At 41.6% G+C, this 26,977-nt stretch overlaps 1 protein-coding gene across 1 annotated transcript; it reads right to left on the bottom strand.

The window, feature by feature from the left end:
* Positions 1 to 541: 541 nt before the first annotated feature.
* Positions 542 to 26,314, bottom strand: gpc1b (glypican 1b). The gene is made up of 9 exons (XM_044034093.1): positions 26,157 to 26,314; positions 13,922 to 14,149; positions 13,655 to 13,818; positions 7,402 to 7,567; positions 7,173 to 7,303; positions 5,175 to 5,303; positions 4,791 to 4,924; positions 4,305 to 4,480; positions 542 to 3,968 (listed from the first exon to the last, which is right to left on the bottom strand). Exons 1-9 carry the CDS (start codon positions 26,299 to 26,301, stop codon positions 3,763 to 3,765), a joined length of 1,479 nt encoding a protein of 492 aa, XP_043890028.1. The 5' UTR covers positions 26,302 to 26,314; the 3' UTR covers positions 542 to 3,762.
* Positions 26,315 to 26,977: the final 663 nt, after the last annotated feature.

Below are 26,977 nucleotides of genomic sequence, written 5' to 3'. Positions count from 1 at the left end.
TCTGATGTGACAAGTCGCTTTTTTCTCTTCCCGTAATTAGTGACTGATGCCAGATATAGAGGCTACACTGTTGATGTAAAAACCACAACGTTCCCTGCCTCTGCACATTAACATGGACAGTGCAGCAGATGACATACTCTGCACAATAGCACTGTATGTGACGAAGGCGGCTCAGTTTCCCAGAGGATCATGGTCATGTAGACCTTGTTAAAACCATCCTGGGGGAAGATCGTTTTATTGTCTACATGCATCCGAGTGCTTAAGAGTGCTCGGAACATGTGGCAGTTACTCCTATGTGGCAACATCAGGCAGCAGCTGTCACCTCTGACATCATCAGTGAAGCACATTGGGCCTTTTTAGGTGGCAGCGTGACCTTTACATGCTGTGAGAAACAGCTTAGGGAGATGGTAAGGACGATTTGTCGAAGAGCAGACATCTCGCTTTTCTATTAAAACGTACATGCAATCGCTCCGTATGCAGCTTGTGAGACGCACTGGACACACACACAAACAAACACCAATAAAGAAACAGGAACCAAGCATTTGAAAATCTTACAATGTATATAATTGACACAAGATTTCAGGTACAACAGCAAATGAGACATTTGTATTTTTCAACCTCTTTCTGGCATCTCTTCTGGCACCAAACTCTCCATATGTTTCTGGTAACAACAAAAACTATGTAAATAAAAACAAGACAATTCAAATTAATTTCCCCCCTAAACATTGGCACCTTAGAAATGCCTCCCACGCTCAACTCAGTGTAGATTAAAGCGGTTTTCAACGGTTGGATTACCAGCTTTGATTTTGCCACTTACAGTGGTAAATGAGGGCAGGATTGAGCGGCTGATATAAGCTCAGTGCTCTGGACCGACCACTGTTTCACCACAGTTGAAGAGGAGGCATCTTACTGGGCCACATCTCTCTGCATACACACATTCCCAATCAATAGTCGTTCCTGGAAGGTGTTGACTCATGCATTGATTGACCAGATTGTGATGTCTTTGTGCTGACAGTGCCATTTATTGGCCTCATAAAAGTGCTGGTTTTATAAAAGGGAGAAGGACTTTGAGCAACAAATTAATGAGATCAAAAGGTGATGGAATTGAGAGGGGGTGGGTGGGTAGGTGGGGAGGGGGGGCTTGTTGTTGTGCAAATTTCAGCTGATGACACTGTGAGGGAGTCATTGAAACCGAAGCCTGAGTCTCAAGTCGCAAGTTGTCATCGAAGTGGAATGTCACCATCACAGTTGGAGTCATTTCTCATTCTTTTACAAGGCTTTTTTTTTTTTTCAAATCTTATTTTCACATTCATCTTCTGATTATTCAGGAAAGTGTCAAAAACCAGGACCCATGCCATGCTCTCGCTAATAGATCTTTGCTTTTGTATTAGCGTTTGTATTTCTCCTCAGTTTAACACCTTATGTCATCATATCTGGCTTTTTTTAAATCTTACAAATTGACCCCAACCTTATACAAAAGTGTCAAAGGCAGTCACAGGCAGACTTCTTAAACCAGGGACTAACAGAGAGACACGCACACGCACATAGACACGCACACACAGCGCAACAGAGCATTCATCACTGAAGCATTTAAAAAAAAGAAAAAGAAAACTAAGTACCATCGATATCATTTGTCAGTTAACAAAAGTCTCTCTCATTCATTGACCATGTATCTAACAGATGGGTCTCTTACAAGTTAACACAGCCCCAAACCTACTTTACTGGATTTGCAGTATTATCAGCTGTCAACTTCACATGGATTTTTGTTAACAAAATGAATTATAGAAGATTGGCCCAGTGTAAAACTGAAGCAATGGATGTACTAAAAAGCACATCCATTTCTCTGTCATATACAACACTGACAAGTACAGATAGGATTAATACAGTTTGGGAGTTATTACAGTAGTATGGTGAAAATACTCATTTTTTGAAAAATGAGACGTATTAATCTCCCATTGCCGTCAGCTGTATAGCACTATAGCATACAATAAGAGTCCAATACATTTTAATACATTTCTGTGCCACCCAAACAAGATTCAAACAGGCTATATTGTCCATCTCCACTTTTTTTGCTCTGTTTTTAAAAGACAAGTGCACACAAACACATGAACATTTACACACATGCAAGCGTAGTCCCACGATTCTGCACACCCTATTCCTAAATAATAATAGCTCTGACTTCAAATTAAAAATGTGCTTTCCCAGCAAGCGCCTCATCCGGGAAAGCCTCGCACTATATCTCCACCACATTCCCACTAAGGTTGACACATAATGAAGCACTGTGTCATTGTCATATTGCCTTTGCCATCATGTAATAGCATGAGCAAAGCTCTAAAGGTCATAATAACTGTCGAGGGGTGAGAAGCGTAAAGAAGGAGTCGGAGCGTGGGATACAAAGAGGCAATGATGTGAAAAAAGTTGCAGAAAAATATAAGGCAGACCAGACAACGAAAGAAATAAGAGTCATAGCATTAAAGGATGTGTTTGTTATAACATGTTGATATCTTATCGGCTATTTCCTCTAAAAAAAACAAACTAAAAAAATCAAAACATGTACACGGCTGTGGTTGCTATAGCAATACTAGTATGGTTCAAAGATTTGCATGGTGTGGCTTTTATTGTGATATCTATCACTGCTACAAACAGACAAAAACTTATGACCGCCGGATGCAATTAGGAGGATTATCGCAGGGAGCACACAAAATGATGCTTATTATATTTTCACTCTGCTGTGCATATTGTAGGAATACTGTAAAAATAAAAAGCGTAGTTCTGTTCTGCTACAAAACTGTCGAGCCTTTGCTGTGGGAGGGGATTTCAAACCGACACCCCCATTCCTCATACGGCGCTCTATAGTGGGAAGCCGCTGTCATCTGAGATGTTCCCCGGCCTAGCATGTGCTTTGCTTACACCCCGCTCTCGACTTGATCCTACACTGCCAGCAGGGTTTTGAGAGGGGTGGGGGTTGGGGGTTTGGGGTTCGGTGGAGGTGGCAGGGTAAAATGTAGGGACGAGTGGATGGATGGAGTGGTGAATGGTAGGTCGTGTTACTCCTACGATCATGTCAGTGTGAATGTGATCACAGCTATTATTACAGCTCAGATGGCAAAAAGTGCTGACACAGAGTGCACTCTTCCTCACCGTGGAAGTATTCTGAGGCTTTATGTCGAGATTATACTGCCATGAAAGTCAATCAATGTTTTATTTCACTGAAGTTTGTGGTACGTGTGATCTTTTTTTTTTTTGCCATAAATACTGGGGATCCATTGTGAGTCATTGATAAATAAATAATTTTACTGAACACTGAAGTGCTGTTCTCAGGAGTGGAATTACAAATATATGTATCCGAGTGCCACTGCAAAGCCCCATTCTCTCTCTCTCTCTCCCCCCGTGGTGTCAACACCAACATACTGTTAGGAATATAGTTTTACACATGTCTTAGGTACAGATATAATCTCAGAGAACCCAAACACCAGAAACAAAACATTACAAGATGCAAAAAAGACCAGCTCTAGTTGTGTCATAATATAGCAAGAAGTAAAAGAGAAGAGCAGAATCAACACATTAATGAATACTCGCAATTCCATTTTGTTCTAATCCAGAACCAAAACAACGTCCGTCCAAGTGATTTTGTTTTTGTGGTTTCCTTAAATTTACTTAGTTTTGGCAAAGTGACTATCCCCCAGCTTCTCCTCCCTCCCCGTTCGGCCTCCACAACCCTGTGTCACAAACTCAGTCCCAGTTGGTTAAAATCCCCCGCGATTATCGCCGGAGCAGCAAAATGAGCAGCGGTAGCAGGTAGATGGCGATGCAGGGCAGGTTCTGGTTGGCCAACGCTTTCACCTCCTTGTTCACTGGAAGGTTGGGGTAGTATACAGGTCGTTCGGTGGGGGGGTTGACGATTTTGGGGCTCCGGGAACACATCTCTTCCATGCACGTGCCGCTTCCTGAACCACTGGTATCGTCACCTATAGACAGAGTCAGGACACGAGCTCAATGGTGTGACACAAAAATAGTACTATCCATAGTTTTATTAAACATTTCACATTTATTTGGCTAGTACTACAGATAACGTTGAGTGTCCAGGTGCAAGCTGCAGAAAAAAAAGGACAAGGACGTAATAGCCAACGCTACCCTGTGTTACCTATACTGTGATGAAATATGATCAAAAGGCACACATATTTAGGCCAAGCACTGTTTCTATAACTTTGTGTTAGTTAAAAATGCACTGCCTTTGCAATTTTGCTGGAGCTTATAAAAAGGAAAGCAGAGAAACAGTGGAGTGTGATAGTGATGGTACACACTTGTGTCCTGGAAGTCCACATCCTGGCCGTTGTAGGCATTCTTCAGGCGGTGCGTCATGATCTTCAGCTGCATTATCTGTTGACGTATTGTCATGTCTGGCTTGGTGATGTCAATTTCCACCTCAGGGTTGTTGATCTGACTGGCCAAGCCATCGCCCATCACCTCAGGAAGGTACCTGACAACAGAAACAGACTGTTTGACTCATTGAATTAGTTAGGTTAAAGACATCCTCATTAGGGGACCAGAGGGAACAGAATGTGAAATGACTAAATATATGCAGAGTAATCGCTACATAAATTCACAAACACCAGTAAGTGCATCGAGTTGAGCAAGAATCCACTTTAAACCTATAAAGAGGAACATTGCGAATTTTTTCTAGTACTGCATTTTAAATAATGGTATACGAGTGTTTGATTACCTCAGTAACAATCATCGATTACTGCATTTTTTTTTAATACATTCCTTCATAGGTGTGTAGGTCCTACCTGGCACGACTTATGCCGTTCCAGCACTTGTCCTCAGCCCCTGTCCCAGTGGCCACTCTGTCACTGCAGAGCAGACTTGGAAACGAAACCCAGTACGACTGCATCTCCCTCAGCCTCATGCTTACATCAGACACCTGAGGTTGAAAAGAGCAGAATCATTAGCATTTGCGCTTGAACTGGAGAGTTACGGAAAACTGCTGCTTCCATAATAACCAACTGCAGCGCATTCAACCAACCATTCCCATCTAATCACCCACTGGTTGTCTGTGTCAAGGTGAACGGAATGGCAAAAGGGGTTTAATTGTCCATGATGACCAGTGTCTCCAATCTCATAAAGAATCACTGTGAACGGGCTATTGCACATTCAGTCAGCTAAATACTAACCAGCTTTTCTATTTTGCTCGAGAAGGTCTCCAGCTTGTCCTCCACTGTAACTCTCTCTCTCTTCATGCTTTCACCACCTCCTGTGCTGTGGGCTCCTTCCTCTCTGAGGGTGCCACATGCCTGGTACAACTGAAACGGGAGACAGTGAAGACGAGACATATAGAGAAGAGAAGGTACATGAAAAGGGTACGGAGTGTAGGGGGGGGGGGAGTGAAATATGTAAATTTACCCAGCTCCTAATCTAAGTTTAGCTCAGCTCAAACCTAAGTGCTTTATCAAAGCCACTTTCATCGACAACTGTAAAGCGTCCTGTCGAACTGTTACCATCTTACCATATGTGGAGGAACTTTACGAGTACACACGAATGTGACAGTGGTTATTTGCAAAAGCTCAGACTCCATCGCGGCAGCATTCGAGCCAAATCATTTACAGCTCAGGATAAAGTAGTTGTCCCTGTGAGGACACGTCACGTTTAATAGTAAGACATTGCAGTCAATCTGTCATTCTTCTTGGAGGAGCTGCAAGCCTTTGAACCTTCACATTTAACTAGACGATAATCCCAATGTAAGCTTCTAATAACATGTGCCAGCATCACTCGTAGTAGAAAAATACAGTGTCATCGCTGATGCATTTACATGTGCACAACATTGTTTTTATTGTACGCTAGCTGTTGTGGGATTACCATACTGTGAAGCAGGCCAGAGGCAGTCTGCCAGACTATGGTTCACCTTCAAGCCAGCCAGGCTCTTTAACAGCGAACCGGCACAGAAGGAGCTTTGTCTTTCCTCTCACCATCTACACGGTTTCCCACCTTCGCCAAACAACTCGGTCAGATGTTCGCTGCTGCCAGTGCCTTTTAAGGAACGTATAAAAGTGTGACGCTAATGCTTGGCCCACAGACTTAAGGATGACTCACATGACTCCAACTAAAACTGGGTATGTGGGGCTTTGATTTAGTGGCAGGACAGCTGTTAATTGTACAAAGAAAGCAGGGGGCAATTAGGTGCCAGTAATCAAAAACCATGGGTCGGGATTGAACCAAAATCAAGGAGACTTTATGCGTTTGCACCGTGGTGTTTTCTGACAGTATTTAGAAATGAGTCCTTTTTAAAAGCTTAACAGCTGCCGTGAGGAACTGAGAAGTGATGTCACCGTGTGAACTCATTTGAAAATGGTTTGAATGCAACAGCCATTTATGTGTACTTCAGACTGTAGTGCGTGACCTTTTTAATACAAACAAATAGAAACCGTTAACACTGCGGGTATTACTCAGTGTAGGGGCGTTGTGTTCTCGTGTTGCCCTCCAATACTGTGCACAGGAAGTGATTGGTTTTTATGTCAAGACAGTCAGAGAAACAGCATTGTGCAAGTAAATTAAAACATCTGCAAACAGGTCGGACTGTGAGAAACTTCGAAACTTCAAATAAAGGTTTCAAAACACCTGCTTCCCTTCAAATCAATGACTATAAACAATACAAACATCATTTGCTCCTTTGTTGCTCTGTTTTCCCTTTGCTCATTATTCCTCACTGAGGATAAGGACTTAGCTAAGTTTTAATGCCAGGTACTCATCATCAGTAATAATGCTTGGGTTTCTACCAAAACTAGATTTATATCAGGTGGACACATTTCTGTTACGTTCCCCTTTCTCTGCACAGGACTTCTGAAGCTCTGGTAAAGTGGCCACAGGGTTCTAAAGCGCTTCGAACTACCGGTGGTACAAATTATAACCTTGCATTGATTTATGCTTAACCAGAGGTATAGTTGAGCAAACTACACAGCAACTAAATCAGACGTCATCTTGGATTACAGTGGGCAACACTTATCACATTGTGCTGTTAATAGCCAGTAACTCCTAATCAGGGCTATTCAAACACTGGGATATAAAGGATGTGGTGTGAATCTGATGGTGTTGACATGCAGTATGTTTGCAAAACGGTTGTATTTTTCTGTAGTGAAACAGTTTGTTTGGTACGGTATCATCAGCTGTGTTCTAACCTTGTTGTTGATGCTCATTATGTTGTCCCCCATTGTCTGCATGGCTTCTGATATGCGCAAGGGAAGCGAGAGGAGCACGCCATCCACCCCCGATGGACCATAAAAGCGATCGGCCACCTGAATCAAAGTTTCTACAAAGAGAGGGAGGTACGGTGACCAGGAAGAAAGCATTAACAGTTGATATGAGGTCAGCTGGTAGAGCCATAATGTGGATGTGAATGCTGCCCACCTGCCAAATGCCTCCACTCAGTGTTGAGGTCAGCCTGGTTGGCCAGACAGCCCTTCATGACGTTACTGCAGTAGTTAGCGCAAGGTCTGGCGGAGGCCATGCCGCGGCAGTGAGGACAGTAAGTCATCTTCATCATGGCCCGCGTGCACTCCTGGCTCAGCTGCACCTGGGTTACGGCAAGGACAAAAATAAATACACAACACCTGGATGAAAAATTGCTGTTTTGTCAAGCATGGATGATCTAACAGCTTGAAAGCTTGAAGGGAAAGCAGCAGTTTTTCAAAACAAGGCTTCTATAAGAAGTCAAAGAATAAGGAAAAAAAAACGCACTTATATTTAATATGAAAACTTCAGCTGAAAGTGCAGAACTGTGCATTGTCTGTAGTGAGGGGGTTATACTATGGGGGGGCTCAATTTCTTAATCCAAGATACTGCTATCAGGTGTTTGCTGGTGGTATTAATGGAAGAGCTGGGATTAGCGCTATATAAAAACTGAGGTACATGTTTCCAAAAAAATCTCATAATCCAGTTCATTTCTAAGAAATGCCAGAATTTAAGACCTTTTAAGACAGTTCAAACCCTAAAATACAGATGATTGGATTTTAGACTTTTGAGGACCCACAGAGACTCTGTGTACTGGGCAATTCAATCCATGTTCCACAACAGCATTCAGATTGAATACGATCTAAAAATGAACAATCCTTAAACTAGACATTGTCAGTCGCATAACCTCCCATGGTGACCTGTTTTAGTTTGCAGCAGACTCTCATTCAGCCCAGTTTCCTTGGAAACCACTTTGGGAGAATTATTATTTTTTTGTTTAACATGCAATGAAAAGGCCCTGACAGTCATACGTCTATCCTCAATTCTGTACTCCATCCTTCCCTAACTCGAAAATGTCTCTCTCTATCCCACAAGGTTGTTCCCCCAGGAAAAGGCCTTCATGCATGAAAAATAAAACTGGGTTAATACCAGTAAGCTCTGTTCACAAGGGAGTGCAGCTATGCATGCAAAACCTCAGGAAGTATGTGCATGTGTGTGTTAGAGAGAGAGAGAGAGAGAGATGGAAAGAGAGAAAGAGAAAGAGATGGAACGAGCCCAGCTACGCATACAAAGCTCCTCTAAGCTGACATCTGGGCCGGCCTGATGCTTTTCCTAGACACTGTTCTTCCAACACTACAGTCACAGAGAAAACCACTTTTAACAAATATACAGTGCAAACGGCAACAATAGGGATCATGTCGGAAAACGTCAAACTCCAGACCTGTCAATCATTCCATCCAGTGTGCTCTGTGTACAAACTGAATTCTCAGGATCCATCGCTCCCTGATAAATATACTGGCATTAATAAAGGAAGTGCCCCCAATAATGTCTCATTTCCTTCATATTATGTTAATTGAGTCAAGTTCTAGTGTCAAGATGATTGATTCTTTAGTTTCAGCCAAACAAATCTTTATTATCTACATTTTTTTCCCTTGGCTATATTGAATGGCTATTTATCGTTATATGTTACTAACCCCAATTCCCCACAAGGATAATTACAATGTAATCTAATCATATTTAATCCACACAATTAAGGCAAAAAAAAACTATTTATTTTGATGCCGTTTCAAAACTAAACTAAATCTCGAACCACAATTAAAATATGCAATGAGAAAATGCACCTCTGATGTAATCTGTACATGCATATGTGACTCGGTAATTATTGTCAGTTAGACATGGCGTTTCTCATAAACTGACAGAGAACAGCAATAACCACATTCCCAGGATTAATCTCCAGTCATCCGAGACGTGAGTCAGATCCCACTCTTGCCCTTCTTTGCTCCCCTCCTCCCATGCTTCTCCTACCACTTATTAGCCAGGATGAGTCAGTCAAATGCTTTTTTGGTGAGAAAGAAGAGTGAAGGGAGGGAGTTTGCAGTGGGGAGTGCCTGAAAATAAGGCAGATTTGGGGTGGTTAAAAAAGAGGTTCAATAGCAGGGGAATTATAAGGGGTATAATGTATATCATGGAGAGAGCAACCAAGACTCACATATTGTGTCTTTTAATATTAACTTTAAACAATGAAAAGTAGGAATTGCAGTTTCTCAGAGTGCAAAGGAGAATCATTCAAAATTCTGGACAGGACTATGGAGATTGATATGAATATAGGTCTGTCTGATATTTGCACATGTGACTCTGTGACATAACTGTGCTATGCTTTAAAGACACCGTATAATTGTCCTTGGTTGTCCTTATAGTAGCCTATTGTGTAGTTACTCCCCATACCTGCCAGTGTCCTTTGCAACAATCCTCTGTGTGTGTGTGTGTGTGTGTGTGTGTGTGTGTGTGTGTGTGTGTGTGCGCTTGTCTTTCCTCTGTAATTAGGAAGGATATATGAGCGACCTCTCCCCCTTGTGTTACACAGTGAGCCAATCGAGACTCCTTGCCTCCAGAGTGAGCTATGTGGCGCGTGGCCTATTTCCTACACTCCCCAACCCGAGGGAATAAAACAGTCCAGAAAAAGTTGAGGACACAGCAACTGGTGCAGCCTGGAGAGAAGCAACGGAGGAATTAATTCTGTACCAGACAGAACGACTGCATCTTATTTTCTGTCTAACAAAAACATGGCTCAAAACATTCAGTTTTTCCACATATCTTGGGTCTGCCTCCATGCTCGGCTTTCCTACATCCCCACATCCCCAGCCTGACACTCTTTCATCACCCTTTCACTACTTTTCCTCACAGCTAATCGAGCTAACGCCTATTGTGCATTCGTGTCATGTTTTTTTTTTTGTTTTTTTTGTAATTTGGAAGCTAACACAGGCGTCCGCAGAGGAGAGTTTGGAGACCACACACAGGGAGAAGCGTGTTTTACTCCACACCTTCACACACGTGGGCCATTAAAGTGGCAATATTTATAAATAGGAGCACTTGTCTTATTGGGGTCCAATCAATTTCAGATAGGATTACAGGAAAAAGGTGGGGAGAGATAAGAGGTAAGTTTGTATAGTATGAAGGGTTTATTCATAGACTAGAGTACATGATGGAGCACAGCTCTGGGAAATATCAACAGACATGATGGAGTACAGTGAAGTGGTCGTGGGACCTCTAAGACAGGGGGGGCAAGAGAGGATTCTGGAGTTTGTCACAGTCTTTTTTATCATCTTGCTCTCATGCTACTTTCTGACTGTTTTTTCCAGCCCAGTATCGATTGTCTGCGGGTGACGACAGCAACACACTCTCACACAGAAATTATGAGTATGAAACTGAGTATGAAATTGAACAGCTGGCTGAAGTCTGTACTTCCTTTGGTGAAAATGCACTAAATCAGCCTTGACATAAATGATACAGTGACGAGAAATTAGACTCTCCCCAGGCTGCAAACGGACCAGGAATTTTGTCGGTGGGATCGGTTTTTGCTGTTGAACAATTTTCATTTTCCCACAGACTATCAAGGAATGCTTTGTTGACCTGCTGTTGTTGGGTACGATGTTTCATCGTGACAGCTACACAAAGAAACGTGTCGACACTTGATATAAAAAGCAGCAGGCTTATTCTGAATGAAGACGCTGTCAGCTGTGAACCTGCCACCTCTGAGCAGAAGGTGGGAGATAACTTTATCTTGGCGCTTAACCATGCAAGGCCTCTGGTCCTGCAGACAGCTCTCTTCTTCTCACTTATACTCGGGCCGGGATGTGGGTGCCCAGCAGCCTGTCTGCTGCAGACATCTTCACCAATTGGAAAAAGAGCAGACTTGGATTTGGTGAATGGATTTTTTTTACCCTGGAAAGCTTTGTGAAAGTAAGTAATGGGTGCAGCAGCTTCTTCTGGGGACTGAAACGTCTCCAGCAACACAATGACAAAAGCAAAAGTGCTCAACTTGAAGAACTTCAGTCGACAGAATGGTTTCTGACTAATGATGCAAATCATCAGCTCTCAGGAGTTTGCCCTGCATTCCGTCTTTTTGTACAGCTCAATAGACACGGCTTGAAAATTCCCTTTAGCAAAGACTGACCAAGTGGCCCCACACAGCCTCCTCTCACAATACAGCTTGCTGTTGCAGTGCCACTTAAAATATCCTGTTGAAAGTGAAAATAGTTTCTCTCCAGTAGGTCTTTCAAAAATTGCAGGTGCGTCTAAAAATATGGCTTCATGATGCACAGGAGCCATAGTTGGATCAACTCCTCCTCAAATAACAGTGTGGATAGAATAACTCCTAGCGCCTTTAACTGCGGTCTCCTGAGTCACTTCACCGGATCCTATGTTATGCAAATGTGTCTTACCTGGATCTAAAAAAAACATCCCAAAGATGAGGAAATGAAGTAAGGAGGACTGCTGCGAAACTACCTCTGTTTAAACTCATTGTTAAACACTTTGTGACTTTTTTAATCACTCGTATTTGGTAAAGGGGTGATCAACACATTTTCCTGTGGGGTTCCAAAGTCAGAAGGGATATTTTTTGTATCACTTTAAAGGGACTTTGGATGAGTGTGTGTAAATGGGGCAGAGAGCAAACCACGACCTCATTCAGAGTAGGAATGATATTTTGTCATTTTTGTCAAAGCAGGGGTGATTATTTCACATACGCTGCATGGCTATTTGCAGACTGTCTCTGCACAAACATAACGGCATCAGTTGGGAGGTGTGTAAACATGAGGAGCCCCCACTAAGGAAAGGTACTGTACACAGGAACAGAGACGTTTGTTCTCTCTCCCAGGGCCACGAGAAAAGAATGGCGTCATTATTTTCTCGCAGACCTCATTAGGGAGGTCTTGCAGCTTGTTGTTGACACATCATTGACACTCCGACCACTAAAGTGTGACTGGCCAGCAATTTGAAGGAGTTCTGCACTTGAGTTTCTCGTGAAGTATGAAACGTCCCAGGCCGGAACTAACTTTGTTCTTGTTCTTGCAAAAGAGCACATTTCTCTGTTCTTGCAGAGTATGTACAGGCCTTTCCTCAAGATGTTCAGCATGCAGGCACTTCACTGGCACATCTGTGGATATGTTTCTGTGCAAGGAGAACACACTACAGGCCGGGCCATGTCAAACTGATGCAAACAGCGCAGTGCCACCCACAGGGCTACACACTGTGCATCAAAGTAAAAGGGATATGGATCATACAAATTCTCTCTCTGACAATAAAAACAATCTGTCCTTTGTCTCGTGTTTGTTTTTATCTTTTCATGCTCACACACAGCATGGCCGTTTAATGTTTAATCACGGAGAAATATTGCAATAGTCATCACAGGAGCAGTGAGGAGTTTCTCACGGGGCCACTGCTTTCAACACTTGACCAGTGTCCGACAGGGGATATTTTTCACAGTTGCATCAATACTGACCACCGACTCTATCTCTGAGGAGATTAAATGATTTCTTAGTCTCGCTCTGATTCTAACCTTACTTGTGTTTTATACACAGAGGGAACCATTTTCTCTCGGGAGATATTAACCCTCCCTGCAGCTTTCAGAGTAGAGTAAATGTTAACTGCTATTGCAGGGGGCCGATTGTCTCAGCCAAGGGCCACGCTTCATGAAAGCAGTCATTGCTTTATACTCTGCACACAGACTCCTAAACACAGATATGTGTGTTTAACTACCACTGAGGTTATCAAGGTATGGCTGGTGGATGGAGTGAATGATCGTTACTACAAAAACTCGTGATGAACCAAATGGAACAAATGCTAAATCAGGTTAATCTGCTGGAGGTAAGAAAAACATTTGCTAACTCGTGGTTCATTGACAAATAACTTGAGGTGTGGTGATGTTTACCCTCTGCCTTCCATCATCAAGCACTTCCTTCACTTTCTGATGTGTATTGTACAGCTAGCTACTGTGTATTAATCCCGTCACTCAACCGAAGTCTACCTTATATTTTCATTGAAAATACTCCACGCGGAGGCTGGTAACATTTACATATAAATATCAATTGACCCACTGTTTGCTTCTTTTTTTTTTAACTGACACCATTGAATACTAAACGACTACATAAATCAAAGCTTGTTTTGAGAGGGGGAGAGACGCAGGTCAAGGAGAAGAGACTGAGAGAAAATGAAAAAGATGGAGATGAAAGCGGAAGACAGGTTTCGCTCAAAAGTCAAATCCTAAGATGAAGTGTTTAAAATGGAGGCTGATATGTGCAGTTCTTTGTCTTACAGGATATTTTTCATATCATACATTTTTTTTCAAACTGATTTGTGCCCGATTATACTGCATTTTAAATAAATATCTGGTGATAACTGACCTTAACACATTTAAACAATCTTATTTTACCTGGGACACCTTGCGTACCACGTCCCCACTGACCACCAGTCCCTGAACAAAGTAGCGCGCTGCCACAAATGTGCGCATGACCAGCGTCTTCACCACATGGGGAATGTCTCCAAAGGGCCGTAGCGTGTCCATCTGCTTAGATACGCACTCCAGGTAGTCCTCACCTGCAACATTCACATTCATTAAAACCTAGATGATCTGAAAATATGAAATACAGTTCATATTCTCAAAGCTATGAGTTAGTATTAGTATAAAAAATGGGTATACCTATGACATATTGTTTGTTTGACAGGTAAAAGAGCTTCTCCAGCAGCTTGGCCCAGAATTCGTTGAGCACCTCTTCCAGGTTGACATTGGAGCCTCTATAGTAGAGCTTCAAATCCATGTACAGGTCAGAGAAGACCTCGGACGTATGGGAATACACTACACCCCAGATTGCAGGGAACATCTCCTGTAGTCTGACTGCAGAGCGGTTCTGCAGCTCCAAGAAGTAACCTAAGCACAAATAAAGAAAGTTAAGTCTTCAGGTTAGTTAAACATTATATGCTTTTGCCACATACAATATGTGGAGGACTAGAGTGCAACTTTTGTTCCATTTCATATCCTCACATTACCATTGTAACACACTTGACATATAATGTTCAACACTGTAAATCTAAAAAAGAAAAAAGAAAAAGTCATTCACACAAGACGTGCCAATCTATTGAAGTGGTCTGAGTATCCCAGATGACTAACACAATTTCATTCACTAAGGACACAAAATAATGAATGAATGAATGAATGAATGAAACTGATTATTTTACACAACAGTTATGTAACTGTTGCTTCTTTGTGCTACATAGCCAACAGTGACCAACGCCGCTTCACCGTGTGGGGGCGAAAGGAAAGTGAAGCAGGAACTATACTCCTCCAAAGAGAATTACAGTAATGAGGTTCAGACAGACAGGAAGCAGACTTTGAGCACACTGTGCAAGCGAGACAACAACAACAACAACAACAACAACCACCAATAAAAAGACAACACAGGGGAACTACTTAAGACTTAAGTTTTACAGAAAGCACACGGAGCCCAAATCTCCACCAAGGCCACTTTGGATGCGGATCTGTATTTTGACCCAACTACATAGTAACATGACAGCATAACAAGAACCACGTCACATGTGGATAACCACCAAAATACAATCATTTCTATGGGCCGTAACCCATAATATCATCAAAATATGTCCTACTTTCAAATACACTGCTCACAAACAGACAAATGTGTCCAAAACAATGAACTCTTTCTACATGATTAAAAACAAAATGTATGGAAGACTGTTCAGATTATTGGATGTTGGATTATTGGAGAGAAGTAGCTATCACACTGTACTGTTGTACACTGATGTGCATGCATTGTCATGTTTTGATGAATCACAGCTTTTCTATGGTCACAGATTTGTTTTTGTTTTTTTTACATCCATTTGTGTGTAAACAATGTTTATAAATGAGACTCCTGCTCTGCCAAGAGTATGACAGCAGAGGGTCCAGCCCAACAACCACATGTCCGAACCATCCATCCATTAAAGTCAACACAAAAGGGTTCCTATCTGCCTGAGTATCAGTTGAGATGGACTTGAGAACATGTAGTCTGCAGATGCGTTTACTTTGCAAGTGTCTTTTCTCCGCCCTCGATCGGGAGGTTGTGGCCTCCACAGGCAACACCTCGCCTGGAGGAAGTGTATTCTCTTCAGCAGGCTTTTTCAAAACACCCCACACTTTTTCCTCATTTACAAAACAAAACAAAACACAGCAACTCTGTATCCAACAGCGTCTCTGATGAGAAGAGGCAAAACTTAACAAAAGACTGAAGCTACACAGTAGTAAAGCATGTGCGCGGGGCCTGCAGGCAATCATAGCACTTGGAGTTACATAACATGTTAATATGCTAAGCTCTTCCTGACCCATCTGCGTGACATTATCTAAGCACTGGCCTTGTTGAATGCTGCTTTCCCACTCATTAATAAACACCAACTGGGCTGTTGCAAGGCTGTTATTTGCTGCTGTCCTCTGGCATTTTCACAGACTCCGAGCCAAAAGGTCTATTCTCATCGGAGCCATTGATCTGAAGAAGATGTATTGACCAGGGAACATTAACCGAAACATAGTCCTGTGAGGACTCACTTTAAGTCCACAAGCAGACAACCACTGGCAGACCTACAATACATCATTGCATATTCTTGGTTTTGCTAAGTATAATAATTATTCTGTGCCGTATGAATACTTCCAAATTCTTCCACTGCATCCAAAACATTTACCCAAGTCATCTTGGAAATATCGGAAGACTTTCTTCCAGTTATATAATTTGTAAGCTCTAAACCCTGGGAAAACAGATCAGATTCCCTCATCTACAAACCTCAAAATTGTTTGGCGACACGACACAAATAATGTCAGCGGGCATTATTTCTAAACTGGAAGTTAAAGTCAAGTTGTCAGTCACATGCATTTTTGATGCTTTGGAGGCTTTCAAAAGAATTCAACCGGTGACCTTGCTGATGTCAAATATAGAACTTCCCATTTTTCACGTTTCTCATTTAAAGATATTATGTGGCAGTTGTACTTTTAAAGAAATGAGGATAATGAATAACATGGTAGAGGCAGAGAAACCTTTTCAGAAAACCTCTGCAGCGTAGAGCACAGCACACACGAGCGGCGAGTGTCTCTGTGTGATGCAAATCACTTCTTCGATTATAATGCTTAGTGAGCTACGCGTCGCTGACATGCAGCAGCACCGTTTAGTGGTTTGTTTAGTAGCGAGTACACGACACAATCATTCCCATCACTCAAATGATCTGCAAGCATAGTTCTGGGCCAGGGTAGCTGCGTCTATGTCACTCACATAGACGCATCCTAGAAACATTTCTAGGAGTCTGCAGAAAGGAACGTACACTCACATGTACACAGAGCAAATAACTTCAAAGTCACAAAGAGAGACAGACATTAAAGATTTGCTTCAAATCCCCATTAGAATTCATTCCGGCTGTCAACTATCAGTGTAAAAATGTCCTTAGTAATATCTGAGGTAACAACATTGCTTCATCCACATCACAGATAACAGTCATGATGTGGTTGGGACTTTTTCTTTTTTCCTGGTGCCCAGCTGGGGATCACCACAACTGAAAGTGCGATCTTTAATACATGGCACCACACTGTCCAGTTCCCCTCTGCCCTTCAGCTGAAGTGAGTAATGATCATCATTAGAATGACACAAGGTCCCTGTGTGTGTCTGTGTGTGTGCGTGTGAGTGTAGATGACCTTTCTTATTGTATATCTGTTTGTGACTCTGTGACAGGGAGACATGATCTCAGCCCCTTCCTTCATCCGTCCTCCTTTCCCTCAATCCTATATCATCCTTTAAAGCTCAACCTCCACCTTTCCTCCCCGAGCTTCTGCCCTCCAGGGAAGGAGAGATTGCTTATTGTATTTCCCAGCACATTGGACGGGACAAACAACTGTTTGGAAAGTTGCGCAGAGCCTACTCATGTTTGATGTAGTAGTCACAAGGACGGTGTATTCATTATATATTTGGAATTAGGCCTATCGACGAGTCAGCGATTACTTTTGCGATTAGTCGACTAATCATACGTAAATCTTATCACACCAGCATGCAGCTGCACTTAACCATCTTAGCCTCCAGCGTTAAGTGTTTAAGGTACGTGCTAACTAAAAATAAAGACAATTGAGATGATAGTTCAATCAACGTTGCAGCTTGTAGCAGCATTTCTGACATTTTCTTGAACGTGATAAATAAAATAAAATGAAGGCACAACTCTGGCCTTTAACATTTTTGTAGCTGTAAATGTTTAGTGCATTGTAAAAAGGAACCAAAAACTATGCACTATGAATATATATAATAAAACATTAGCATTATGACATTGCAGTCACAATGTTACAGCAAACGCATACCATACGTCCGCTAAGGCTAATGAAATAGTCATTGTTAATGTAAATGTTTACACTATAAGTAAGTAGCTCACTGTTGACGTTAATTTTACCAGCTAACTAGCCAATTAGCTTACCGAGCTGACTGTCCCTCTTCATCAGAAATGTAATCTTCCTTTTCGTACTGCCATGTAAGGCAATTTGCACATGAGATTTTGCACATTCTTCTCTTTTATTTTTGGTAAAATACTCCCAAACATTCGAGCTCTGTTGCCGGGTAGCCATGATACTATTTGGGCATAACTTTTCCGGTGACGTCGCAGCTAACCCCGATTGCCACTACTGCGCAAGTGCATCAAGGACAGAAAGGCAGACAAGACATATTTTAGACTTATTTTAACCATAAAAGGGCCATAAAATGTCCTGTGAGTAAGTTGCCCATTTCCAGAATAACTTTCATTATCTGGTAGTATTTTCATTTTAAACTGCATGTTAAAATGGTGTATTAACAATGTGAAATGAAGAAAATCTGAAACATTTACAGTATGTAACCACATTCAGTTTTCAGAAACTGCTGGAATCCTTCGATAGCACAAACCGTCGCGTAACTATGGTAATAAAAAGTGCACTTGTGCAAACGCGTCATCAGTGATACGCCCAGCGTTAAAGGGTTAAAAGGAAAGCATAAAACCTTATAGCAGTACAAAAATCTGTCACTGAAAATTTGTTCCTAAATTTAGCAACCATAAGTAAAGAGTTGATAGACCAGAACAGCAAACAGTAATTTCTATGTCCATAATCATACCAGGTAGATTATACACTGGATATAATTAAATATTGTCATGTTTAGTTTAAGTGGGCTAACATTGTGATTCTTATCATGTCCAATGAAAGTAACTGTGATTAAAAACCATCAGAATTATCAACTCATTTTGGTATGATGGTGTGTGTGGATGGTAGACATCCGATTGACAGTTTAATATGGCTCACACATGCATGCACATGCGCGCGCACACGCACACAGACACACACTTTTGAAGTCAAGCCTGTGCGTCTTAATGACTTTCTTCCTGCAGTGAGAGGGGAGTTAATGATTTCATTTGTAATCAGTCTGGGCTTCACATCCAGGCCACCTTGACATGGCAGAGTCTGATTTTAACTCCGTTCCTTTCCTCCCCTGTCCAACTGCTTCCACGTCACAAAACACACACACCACAGAATTGTTTCCCCCTCTTCTACACTCCCTTATTGCGTTATCATCCAACAAAGTGCCTCTCAAATAGACTTTGTCCACATGCTATGTTTGTCAATGTCTCTCTACCCTTTGAACCCCCTCTCCTCTCTGTCTCCCGTGTCAAGCTGTATTATTGACAAGACATTCTGTGTAACACAGTGGTTCTATTGATGTTCCTCTTCTGCCACTCACCTTTTCGGATGGCTCGGACTGCTCCTGAGTTACTGTCTCACACAGAGGCATAAACTGATTAAGACCCGTGATGCTTGTTTCACAGTAATCCATAAGGGACTTTCTCAGACAGAGCCTTTCTTGGGCCTGGCAGCATTGCCACTCTTAGGATTTGTCTATTCTCACCTTACTCCGGTAACTCGCATCTCTTGTGTAAACTCATTTTGGCATTTGTTTCATCCTACATCATCTCATCATCTCATGTGTAGGAAATGTCTCAAAGCACTCAGGGGAGCATACATGGGAAATGGGAAGAAGGGCTCGGTGAGTTTTCCAGAAATACCAATAAGAGATACAGAATGAGACAACACTGTTATATCGATGTTGTTATGTTGCGTTGAAATCATAGTCTTAGCGCCGCGGCCAGTTCTCCTTTTCCCTGTGGTTCTCACTCAACTTCGCCCGGCCCGCCTGAGCACAACCCGACCACATAGCAACAGACACAGACGGAGATCAGGCTGCCAGTGAGGACCTGGTTAGTAAAACAAAACAATAATAGCTCAATTATTTGAAGATGGACTTTAGCGAAAGAGGCACTTCATGTCTGTAATTTACGTTAAAATTCAGCGTCTTTTTTTCTTTTTTCTGGAACAATCAGAAAAATGTGTCAAGTGTCTCACTAAAACATAACGCGATATATATATATCATGCGTCACCTTTCAGATAAAAAATATTGTGATATATATATATTGTGTATTGCCATTCAGCTAGTACCAATTTTTCTTTTTTTAAATCCTTTCTGTCCATACTAAGCTTTTTAACTTAAAAAATAATGCAGGTGATTTTAACCTATTCTTAAAGTGTAAGTTAAATTACTTTTAAATCAAAAAGATTCTCGCTTACTTTATCACACTCAATAACGTCTATAATGTCTATAAGAGCGTCTTTTTGACAAGGCATCTCATGTGAGATGCTACTCACGTTACACAAACATGCTTTTTTTGCAAAGATAGTAAAAACATGCCAGGGTATGAAACTCAGAAAGGATCTCGCATACAAAAACGACTTTTGTTGGTTGTTTCATTGTAGGCCACAGAGAAAACTACAGATTTCTTTTTTCCAGTAGCTTGTACCACATCAATCTCTGCAATTGTTCGTCGAACAGATTGAGACTGGAATAATTTATATCGTCTGGTTCTAGCAAACAGTCATGCTGTAAAACCACCTAGGTGCATAAATTCTATCCAAGTACACTTTCTCCTCGCAACTCATGCAGTTCCCCTTGTTTGTCCATTTTTCTTGGGACGACATTATGAATCTACTTGTACTGTCATGATGCGTGTTAGCAATGATAGAGAACAGCTTCAGCTACATGTTTCCTTCACTTTTACTCTGACCTGTCAGGCTTGCAGCCAAAAGGGGACCACCCTAAAGAGCATGCTATTCTACAATGTAATGCTGCTGTGAGATTATTTTGGATTTTTAAGTGGCTGTTTTGAATTTATGTCATGGGCCAGGTCAAGTTGTCTTGTGGGTCGTGTACGGAGGAGGTTGGAGGTTCCCCACCCCTGCAATAAAGGGCACAAACATAGCAACCCAGCTGAGAAACATGACATATCATTGCTATAAAAAAAAGAAAGAATTGTGAAAGGGTAAAGAGAGAAAAAAACAGATCTGAAAGATCTGACAGCCCTAACTCTAGCGTCCATTTGACAAGTGCTATATCATAATTTTAGTTAGACGGTTGTTTGGCAGAGAGAAGAGCACCAGAGAGAGTAAATTATGAGGCAAATGCCAAGAGAAACTATTGAGAAAATCTTGTGGCAGATATAAAGTAAAACTGAACCCTCAGAGACCATGTCTACAATAGCTGTACACGCTTATATATTTGTTATTATAGTAACAGAACTTCTACATCGGCATATAATGGTAAATGGCTGGTGGTTGTTATGGCTTGTGTAGAATATTCTTAAGGCCGACATGTGCAACATTTATGTGCCTGAAACTAAAGGATAACACTTAATGCAACTTTGATTTAAGCAAGGCTAAATGAAGAATAAATACCATCGGGATTACTCAGACTTCATGAACCGGTCACCTGCATTAAGTCAAAAGTACGTAGATTTTGAGGAACTTGAGGTCGTGCATAGAAATTGTAGCATTGTTGAATTATAAAAGGAATAGATATAGATATATACTGCTTTACTTTGTATGTGGATTCAGTGTGATGTCAAGGCAACTGATAAATATTGCTAATTAAAATAATATGGGTGATATATCAAGTGTAAGTCTATGCTTGCTTGACAAGACATAGCAAGCTGATAGCAACAGCAAATAAAAACAGCTTAACCCTGTTTTGAAACAAAATTTATGAGCTGAAGTTGATTTTACTCCCATGTTTAAGGCAACAAGTGAATGTTTGTGTCTAAGTTCAGCAACAGGACGCGACGCAAAGCGGACACATTGACTAACATGGATACGTCTCACTTCTGATGCCACGGCGAAGGTGCTATGCGATGGATGCGCATTCAGTGGAATCCCGGGGACACACAGAAATCCTATCTGAGCGACCGAGCTGTTCAGATTGAAATGGATCTGTAAAAATCCGATGAGAATCGCATTTAAAACCATCTCCGTATGTGGTTTGAATCAGCTTTGGAAAAATCGGATTGCGTGTGTTTTTAGTTGTCCGGACTGCCAAAAAATTCCACTAGATACAATCTGGATATGCTTAAAAATCGGATTTGGGCTGCAGACTAAACAAGAGGCAAACTAGCCTTACTCTGTCACCCCACCATCCAGCCCCGTTGGCACCAGATGGTTTTATGATCTCTAATGTTTTTGGACTAGAGGCATTCTCTTGCACAAGTACCCAGGAACCTCTGCTCTCCCTTTTGTTATTTTCCCACCTGTATAAGTACAATGAAAAAATAGATCACAGGCACAAACAAACACTGTTGTCCTGGGTCCACTGAATGCACAAATGATGATCTGAGAACCATTAGATTGTTTATGTGTCAGCCTGACTTTCCATCAATAACAACAGTTATCACACACATGCTCTGCCCCACGAGCGCTGCAAGTCCCTTCGCCAGCATTTAAATGCTATTAAAAGGTCCTGTATATTAAACCAGCTGACACATCACGTAATGCTTGTAATTTAGTAGCACGCTCTCTGTGGATGTCTTTATTCCACTTTCTCTCCGTCTCTCCTCTGACATTCCCTGGCTGGCATTATGCACTGTTGCACTCATGCCTGTTTTCTTTTTCTGTCCATCTGGTTCTCCTTTTCAGCTGTTTCCTCCCAAACACCATACCATTCCTAACCCTCACTATCATTTTCTCCTCATTTTTTTTCTCCGAAACTTTCTTTCCACTGCTCGCCCCATTGATGCTGCATTCTTCCCCCAGTTTCTCTCAGTCTCGCTGTCTCTCTTTCGTTTAATGCAAGGCACCACTGCTTCTAGTGAGTAATGCGTTTGCTGTAATTAGGCCAGTGTACGCCAGGTCCTTGGCAGTGTGTTTCTGCATGCAGATAAAATGAACCAATCAAATATCACAATGGGATCAGATGTCCTTGTCTCTCATGACATCATCTGAGGTGATCTTGGATGTAGGGGATTAGTGGGTGTGTGGTGTTGTGAGGTGGAAGTGAATCCAATCTGTAGGCTAATGGTAGAAATATTGGAAAACATCTGCTTTATTGAAAGAGTCTACTTGGTGAAGTCAATCAGGAACTAACAATATACTGAATATCCACTAGGGGACAACTGTTTTGTCAGTGTCAGAGCCCCATATGAGCTGCAGTCTCGCTGCTTGCTTTCATGCGACAGCACTGCAGACTTAGATCCAAGTTTAGTGCCTGTTTCCTGGATGTGATGTGGTACATTTGAATGTTCTTGATGTCATTCTCATGGATTGCTCTCCCTCAGACTATCTCCTTTGGAGGAGATGGCATTACTCACCAGCCCAGCTGGAAGATGTTTATAGCTACATTTAAATGAATAAATAAGTGAGCAATGCCTGCTCATCCACAAATGAGTGTACGCAAAAGCTATGCAGCCAGTCAGTGCTCTTCAACTCAAATTCAGCTCTATGATCAACGCATTGGCCAATGAGCTTTCGGTTGCTAATAAATGCTGCGTGCCAGTGCACGTGTGGTTGATGACTCAGTACCTGTGTTTGGACAAAAATAACATGTTCCTTTGACTTTTTATTTTTATTTACGTATAGATCCATCTGGTCAAAAATAGCCTATTATTAACACCACATTCCACTAAACCCAAAGGTGAAACGTTCAAGCAGACGGGTTTTTTTTAGTCAGCTGTCAGATAATAGCAAGTCCAGTGAATATAAAAGTGGAAACCAGATAAACATGTTCAATGGATTTAATCATTCACTAACTTAACGGTTTGTAGATTGGCTTACTGATATATAAAAATCAATTTCAACTAAATTGTATCATATACAGAGGTAAATGTGTTTGATGTTATTTCTTCACAATAACAATAAATTGAGGGTAAATCTAAGATGGGGGATATTTCTGTGACCTTTGCCAACTAAATTAGCGTTTACTAAAAGACATTTTCTTTACTAAAGGACGACAGAACGGTTTTGAAGCGGCAACAGGAGTTTACATTTGAATGTAGATTCTTACGCACTCATGAGGTGTGGCACCGTTAGGCCAAACACCACCTGCCAGGTTTAAGGCTTTCTTCTGTCTAACCCACCCGGCTGTCCTCTAACACACATCTCCCACGGGTGCAAACAATCTGTGTCCTCTCTGATCTTCTCTTCCTTACTTTCACCCTGGTTCTCCTGCTGTTTATACCTCTAACACTCTTTCAGGCGACCGCCTTTACATTAACCATCGTGTGTGCTCTGCGTCTCTGTCCCCTTTCTCCCCATGCTATATCATTCAATCTCTCACATTTTCATTCTGCCCTCTCCTTAACCCAATTTATATTTTAATTCCTCCTACTTGGCAATGCGTGCTGCATCGTTGTTGAATATATTTTTATTTGTACCCCTCCACTCAATATAAAGGATAGCGAAGAGTCTGGAAATGCAATGCACATGCTCAGATATACCATTTAACCAACAGATTAAAATCCCAAACGCACAAACATCTGCATGCACACATACAGTATATACAGTGTGCACACTCTCAGGTCCAGAGTTAGCTGTATGCGAGCATGCTTGTCCTCTAATCTGTGGCTTGCTTGGGGCTTCTTGCAAAGTCCCTGGACCTAAAAAGGCCTAACTTGACTGGGCTGGAAGAGGTAACACCCTACACTTAGCCACATGGAGCTAGGTTGCCCACACCCAGTTAAACACAGCCAGATGTGCAGGGACTGGCAGCATGGTACAGTGTCACTGCAATCTCTTGCAGCCACATGACCTTATGAAACAGTGCCTTGGTGAATGCAGTGACTAGATTTGGTGATTGTCTCAGTTCTGCGGCCAAAATTGCAGCGATCATGTGGCAGCAAATGTAACGCATTATGGTCCAATTAACCCTCGTCTATTGCTCAGTTATCATCTTCAGAGGATACAGTCAACAACACGTGGTTTGTAGACCTCAAGGCCCCAGCACACATACCTCTCCTCCTCATATGCTCATAGGGGTGAGATAAGGGGGCATGAGAAACAGGAAAGTACCAGAAAATGAAAAAGAGCAAAAAACGGATTAGTTTTGGAGAGGACAGTGTGTACAGGTGTGGCTTGATTTGATTTCAACAACAAACAAACTATCAGCAATGAGAACTCATGTCTGGCAATCGTACATGAACAAAAACAAGCTCCAGATGACGGCGTTCATGATGCGTCTCTGTGTGTATTTATCAACATGTTTTTGCATGCACATCATTACAATGTTTAAAAGGTCGCAGCTGAGTGCTGCTTGAACCTCTTTGCCTGTAGTCTGTGTTGTTTACTTGCTCCGCCGTGCTAAATGAGGTGTTTTCCTGAAAAATTGGAAAGTTCAACAACTGCTGAATGACATTAACTGTCTTGAAGAGAATTTGTATATCTTAGATTTGTGTGTAAGTGCTTGCATGTGTGTGTGTGTGTGTGCAAGTGTGTTTTGGCAGGGTGACTGCATCCCTCTGGCATGGCAATAACAGCACCCTGAGCAAAAAAGGAGTGACCATGCGAAAGAAGAAAACAGAATGACTGAAGACGAGTAAACAAATATCATTTAGTCCCCTGAGATCACTATAATCAGTGTCATCTGAAAAGGTCAGGCTAACTAGCCATACTCAGTGCACCAGCTGACAGATCCACTGTCATCAACTGGCCAAGGGGAACAAGTGGAGTAGAGACACTCGTCTATTAACTGGAGCAGGTCATTAGACACAAATAATTGCCTCAGTGTGTCACAGTATTGCAAGAATGAAAATCCCCCTCTTCTCTCTACATCTCTCAACCTAACCCTCAAACTAAGATAAGTAGAGTTTATATTATTGAGACTAAGTGTAGGTCACGCACTATTGTGCAGACGTATGTACCGAAACTGCAGTTCTGTATTCTTCATGTTAACATTTCACTGTAAAATATGTTCTGTACTGTAAAAAAGTTACCCGATTTTACCTTGAGGTAGGGCACTCAGTCTTTATAAGAGAGGACTTAAATAAAATAGTATGAATTATTTTTGGTTAAAGTTGATATAATATTGCCAAATTATTTTCCTTACCTTGCCTAAAATGACATGGGAGAGACATGGGGTCAGATAATAAAGTGTAATGACCAAGGACACTGTCATTGTATGGTCAGCATCTTAAACTCCAATGCCCTAAATACCTTCAATTTTGGTTGTTTATTGTTTAAAAATGTCTGTGGGTCACGGTTGTATGAGTAAAAAAAAAAAAAAGGCATTGTGAGGACAAAAAAAAAAGCAGGTGAAAGGGGGTGGAGCCTTCTCAAGGGATTCTTTCAATGAAGTCTATTACATCCTATCTAATCCAATAGTCAGTTAGTGAGCCAAGTAAGCCATTGTCTGTGAAAACAAACAGTGAACCAGCTCAGGAGCGAAAATGTGAAATGAGAAGCATCATTACAGGACGATGTGCTGATGAAAACTGAACAAAAAAAGACAAAATACAAAAGACACAGAAGACAGAGCTATTTCAGCTCCTTTTTCCACTCTCTCATTCACTGATTAATAACACATATACTCACCATCAAAGACCTTGAATTGTCCATTGAGTGTGTTCTGCAAGGACCGTCCGGCATCTTTGAGAATTCCCTCCATCTCCCTGCGACTCAGCATGGCCAGGTTCTCCTCCATGTCACTGGTACAGCAGGTGTAACCCTGGGGACACATGCGTAGGTGCTCCCCTAGAAGGAGAACACATGGAGGGAGAGAACATGTTAGAGGCGGTGGAGACAAGGAGAAGAAGAAGAACAAACTGGATCTGGCATAAACACTGATCTTGTCAGGCACACTAGTCCTTGTGAGAAACAAAACCTGGTCCTAATGAGGCAAAAACTTAATTCTTAGGATAGGAAGTTTAAGGCTGAGATTTGAATTGAGGTTATGTTAAGTTTAGGGTTAGGCATTAACTTGCTATGGTTAAGGTTAGGGATAATACTTTGTTTGTTTTGAATAGCTGCACAAAGCTGTGTGTGTGTGCGTGCGTGCATGTCACACAAAACTTAATTCCATGACATAAGGTACAAAACGATACTCATTTTACAACACTGAAACAACAATATTTCAAGATAAGTGTCCCATATTTGCACTTTTTAAGCAAGAAAATTTAATTTTGATATGTAATATAAACAGAAAATTCCATACGTTCTGACCAGGATGGACTAAGTTGTGTTCAAGACATCTTTGACTACTAGCATACTGCAAATCAGACATTTTAATGTAAGGTTTTAGAGAAAATTCAAGTTAAAAGTCCCATTTTCACACTATTAAATCAGACTTTGAGATGTCTTCTCACGTGTGAATCTACAGTACATAAACCAGCCCGTGGTTCTCGTTCAAGACATTT

Source organism: Solea senegalensis, linkage group LG1, assembly GCF_019176455.1.
Source record: "Solea senegalensis isolate Sse05_10M linkage group LG1, IFAPA_SoseM_1, whole genome shotgun sequence".
In the NCBI taxonomy this organism is placed as follows: domain Eukaryota; kingdom Metazoa; phylum Chordata; class Actinopteri; order Pleuronectiformes; family Soleidae; genus Solea; species Solea senegalensis.
Note: the sequence above shows the minus strand (reverse complement) of the source record. Positions and strands in the feature narration are given on the sequence as shown.

Excerpts from the sequence above, each read along its gene's own strand:
- gpc1b (XM_044034093.1), bottom strand. The coding sequence starts at position 26,301 with ATGTGTCCCCAGGGTTACACCTGCTGTACCAGTGACATGGAGGAGAAC. Across the intron at positions 4,925-5,174 it reads CGAGCAAAATAGAAAAGCTG|GTGTCTGATGTAAGCATGAG; the intron begins GTTAGTATTTAG and ends TTTCAACCTCAG. Across the intron at positions 3,969-4,304 it reads TGTGGACTTCCAGGACACAA|GTGACGATACCAGTGGTTCA; the intron begins GTGTGTACCATC and ends CTCTGTCTATAG.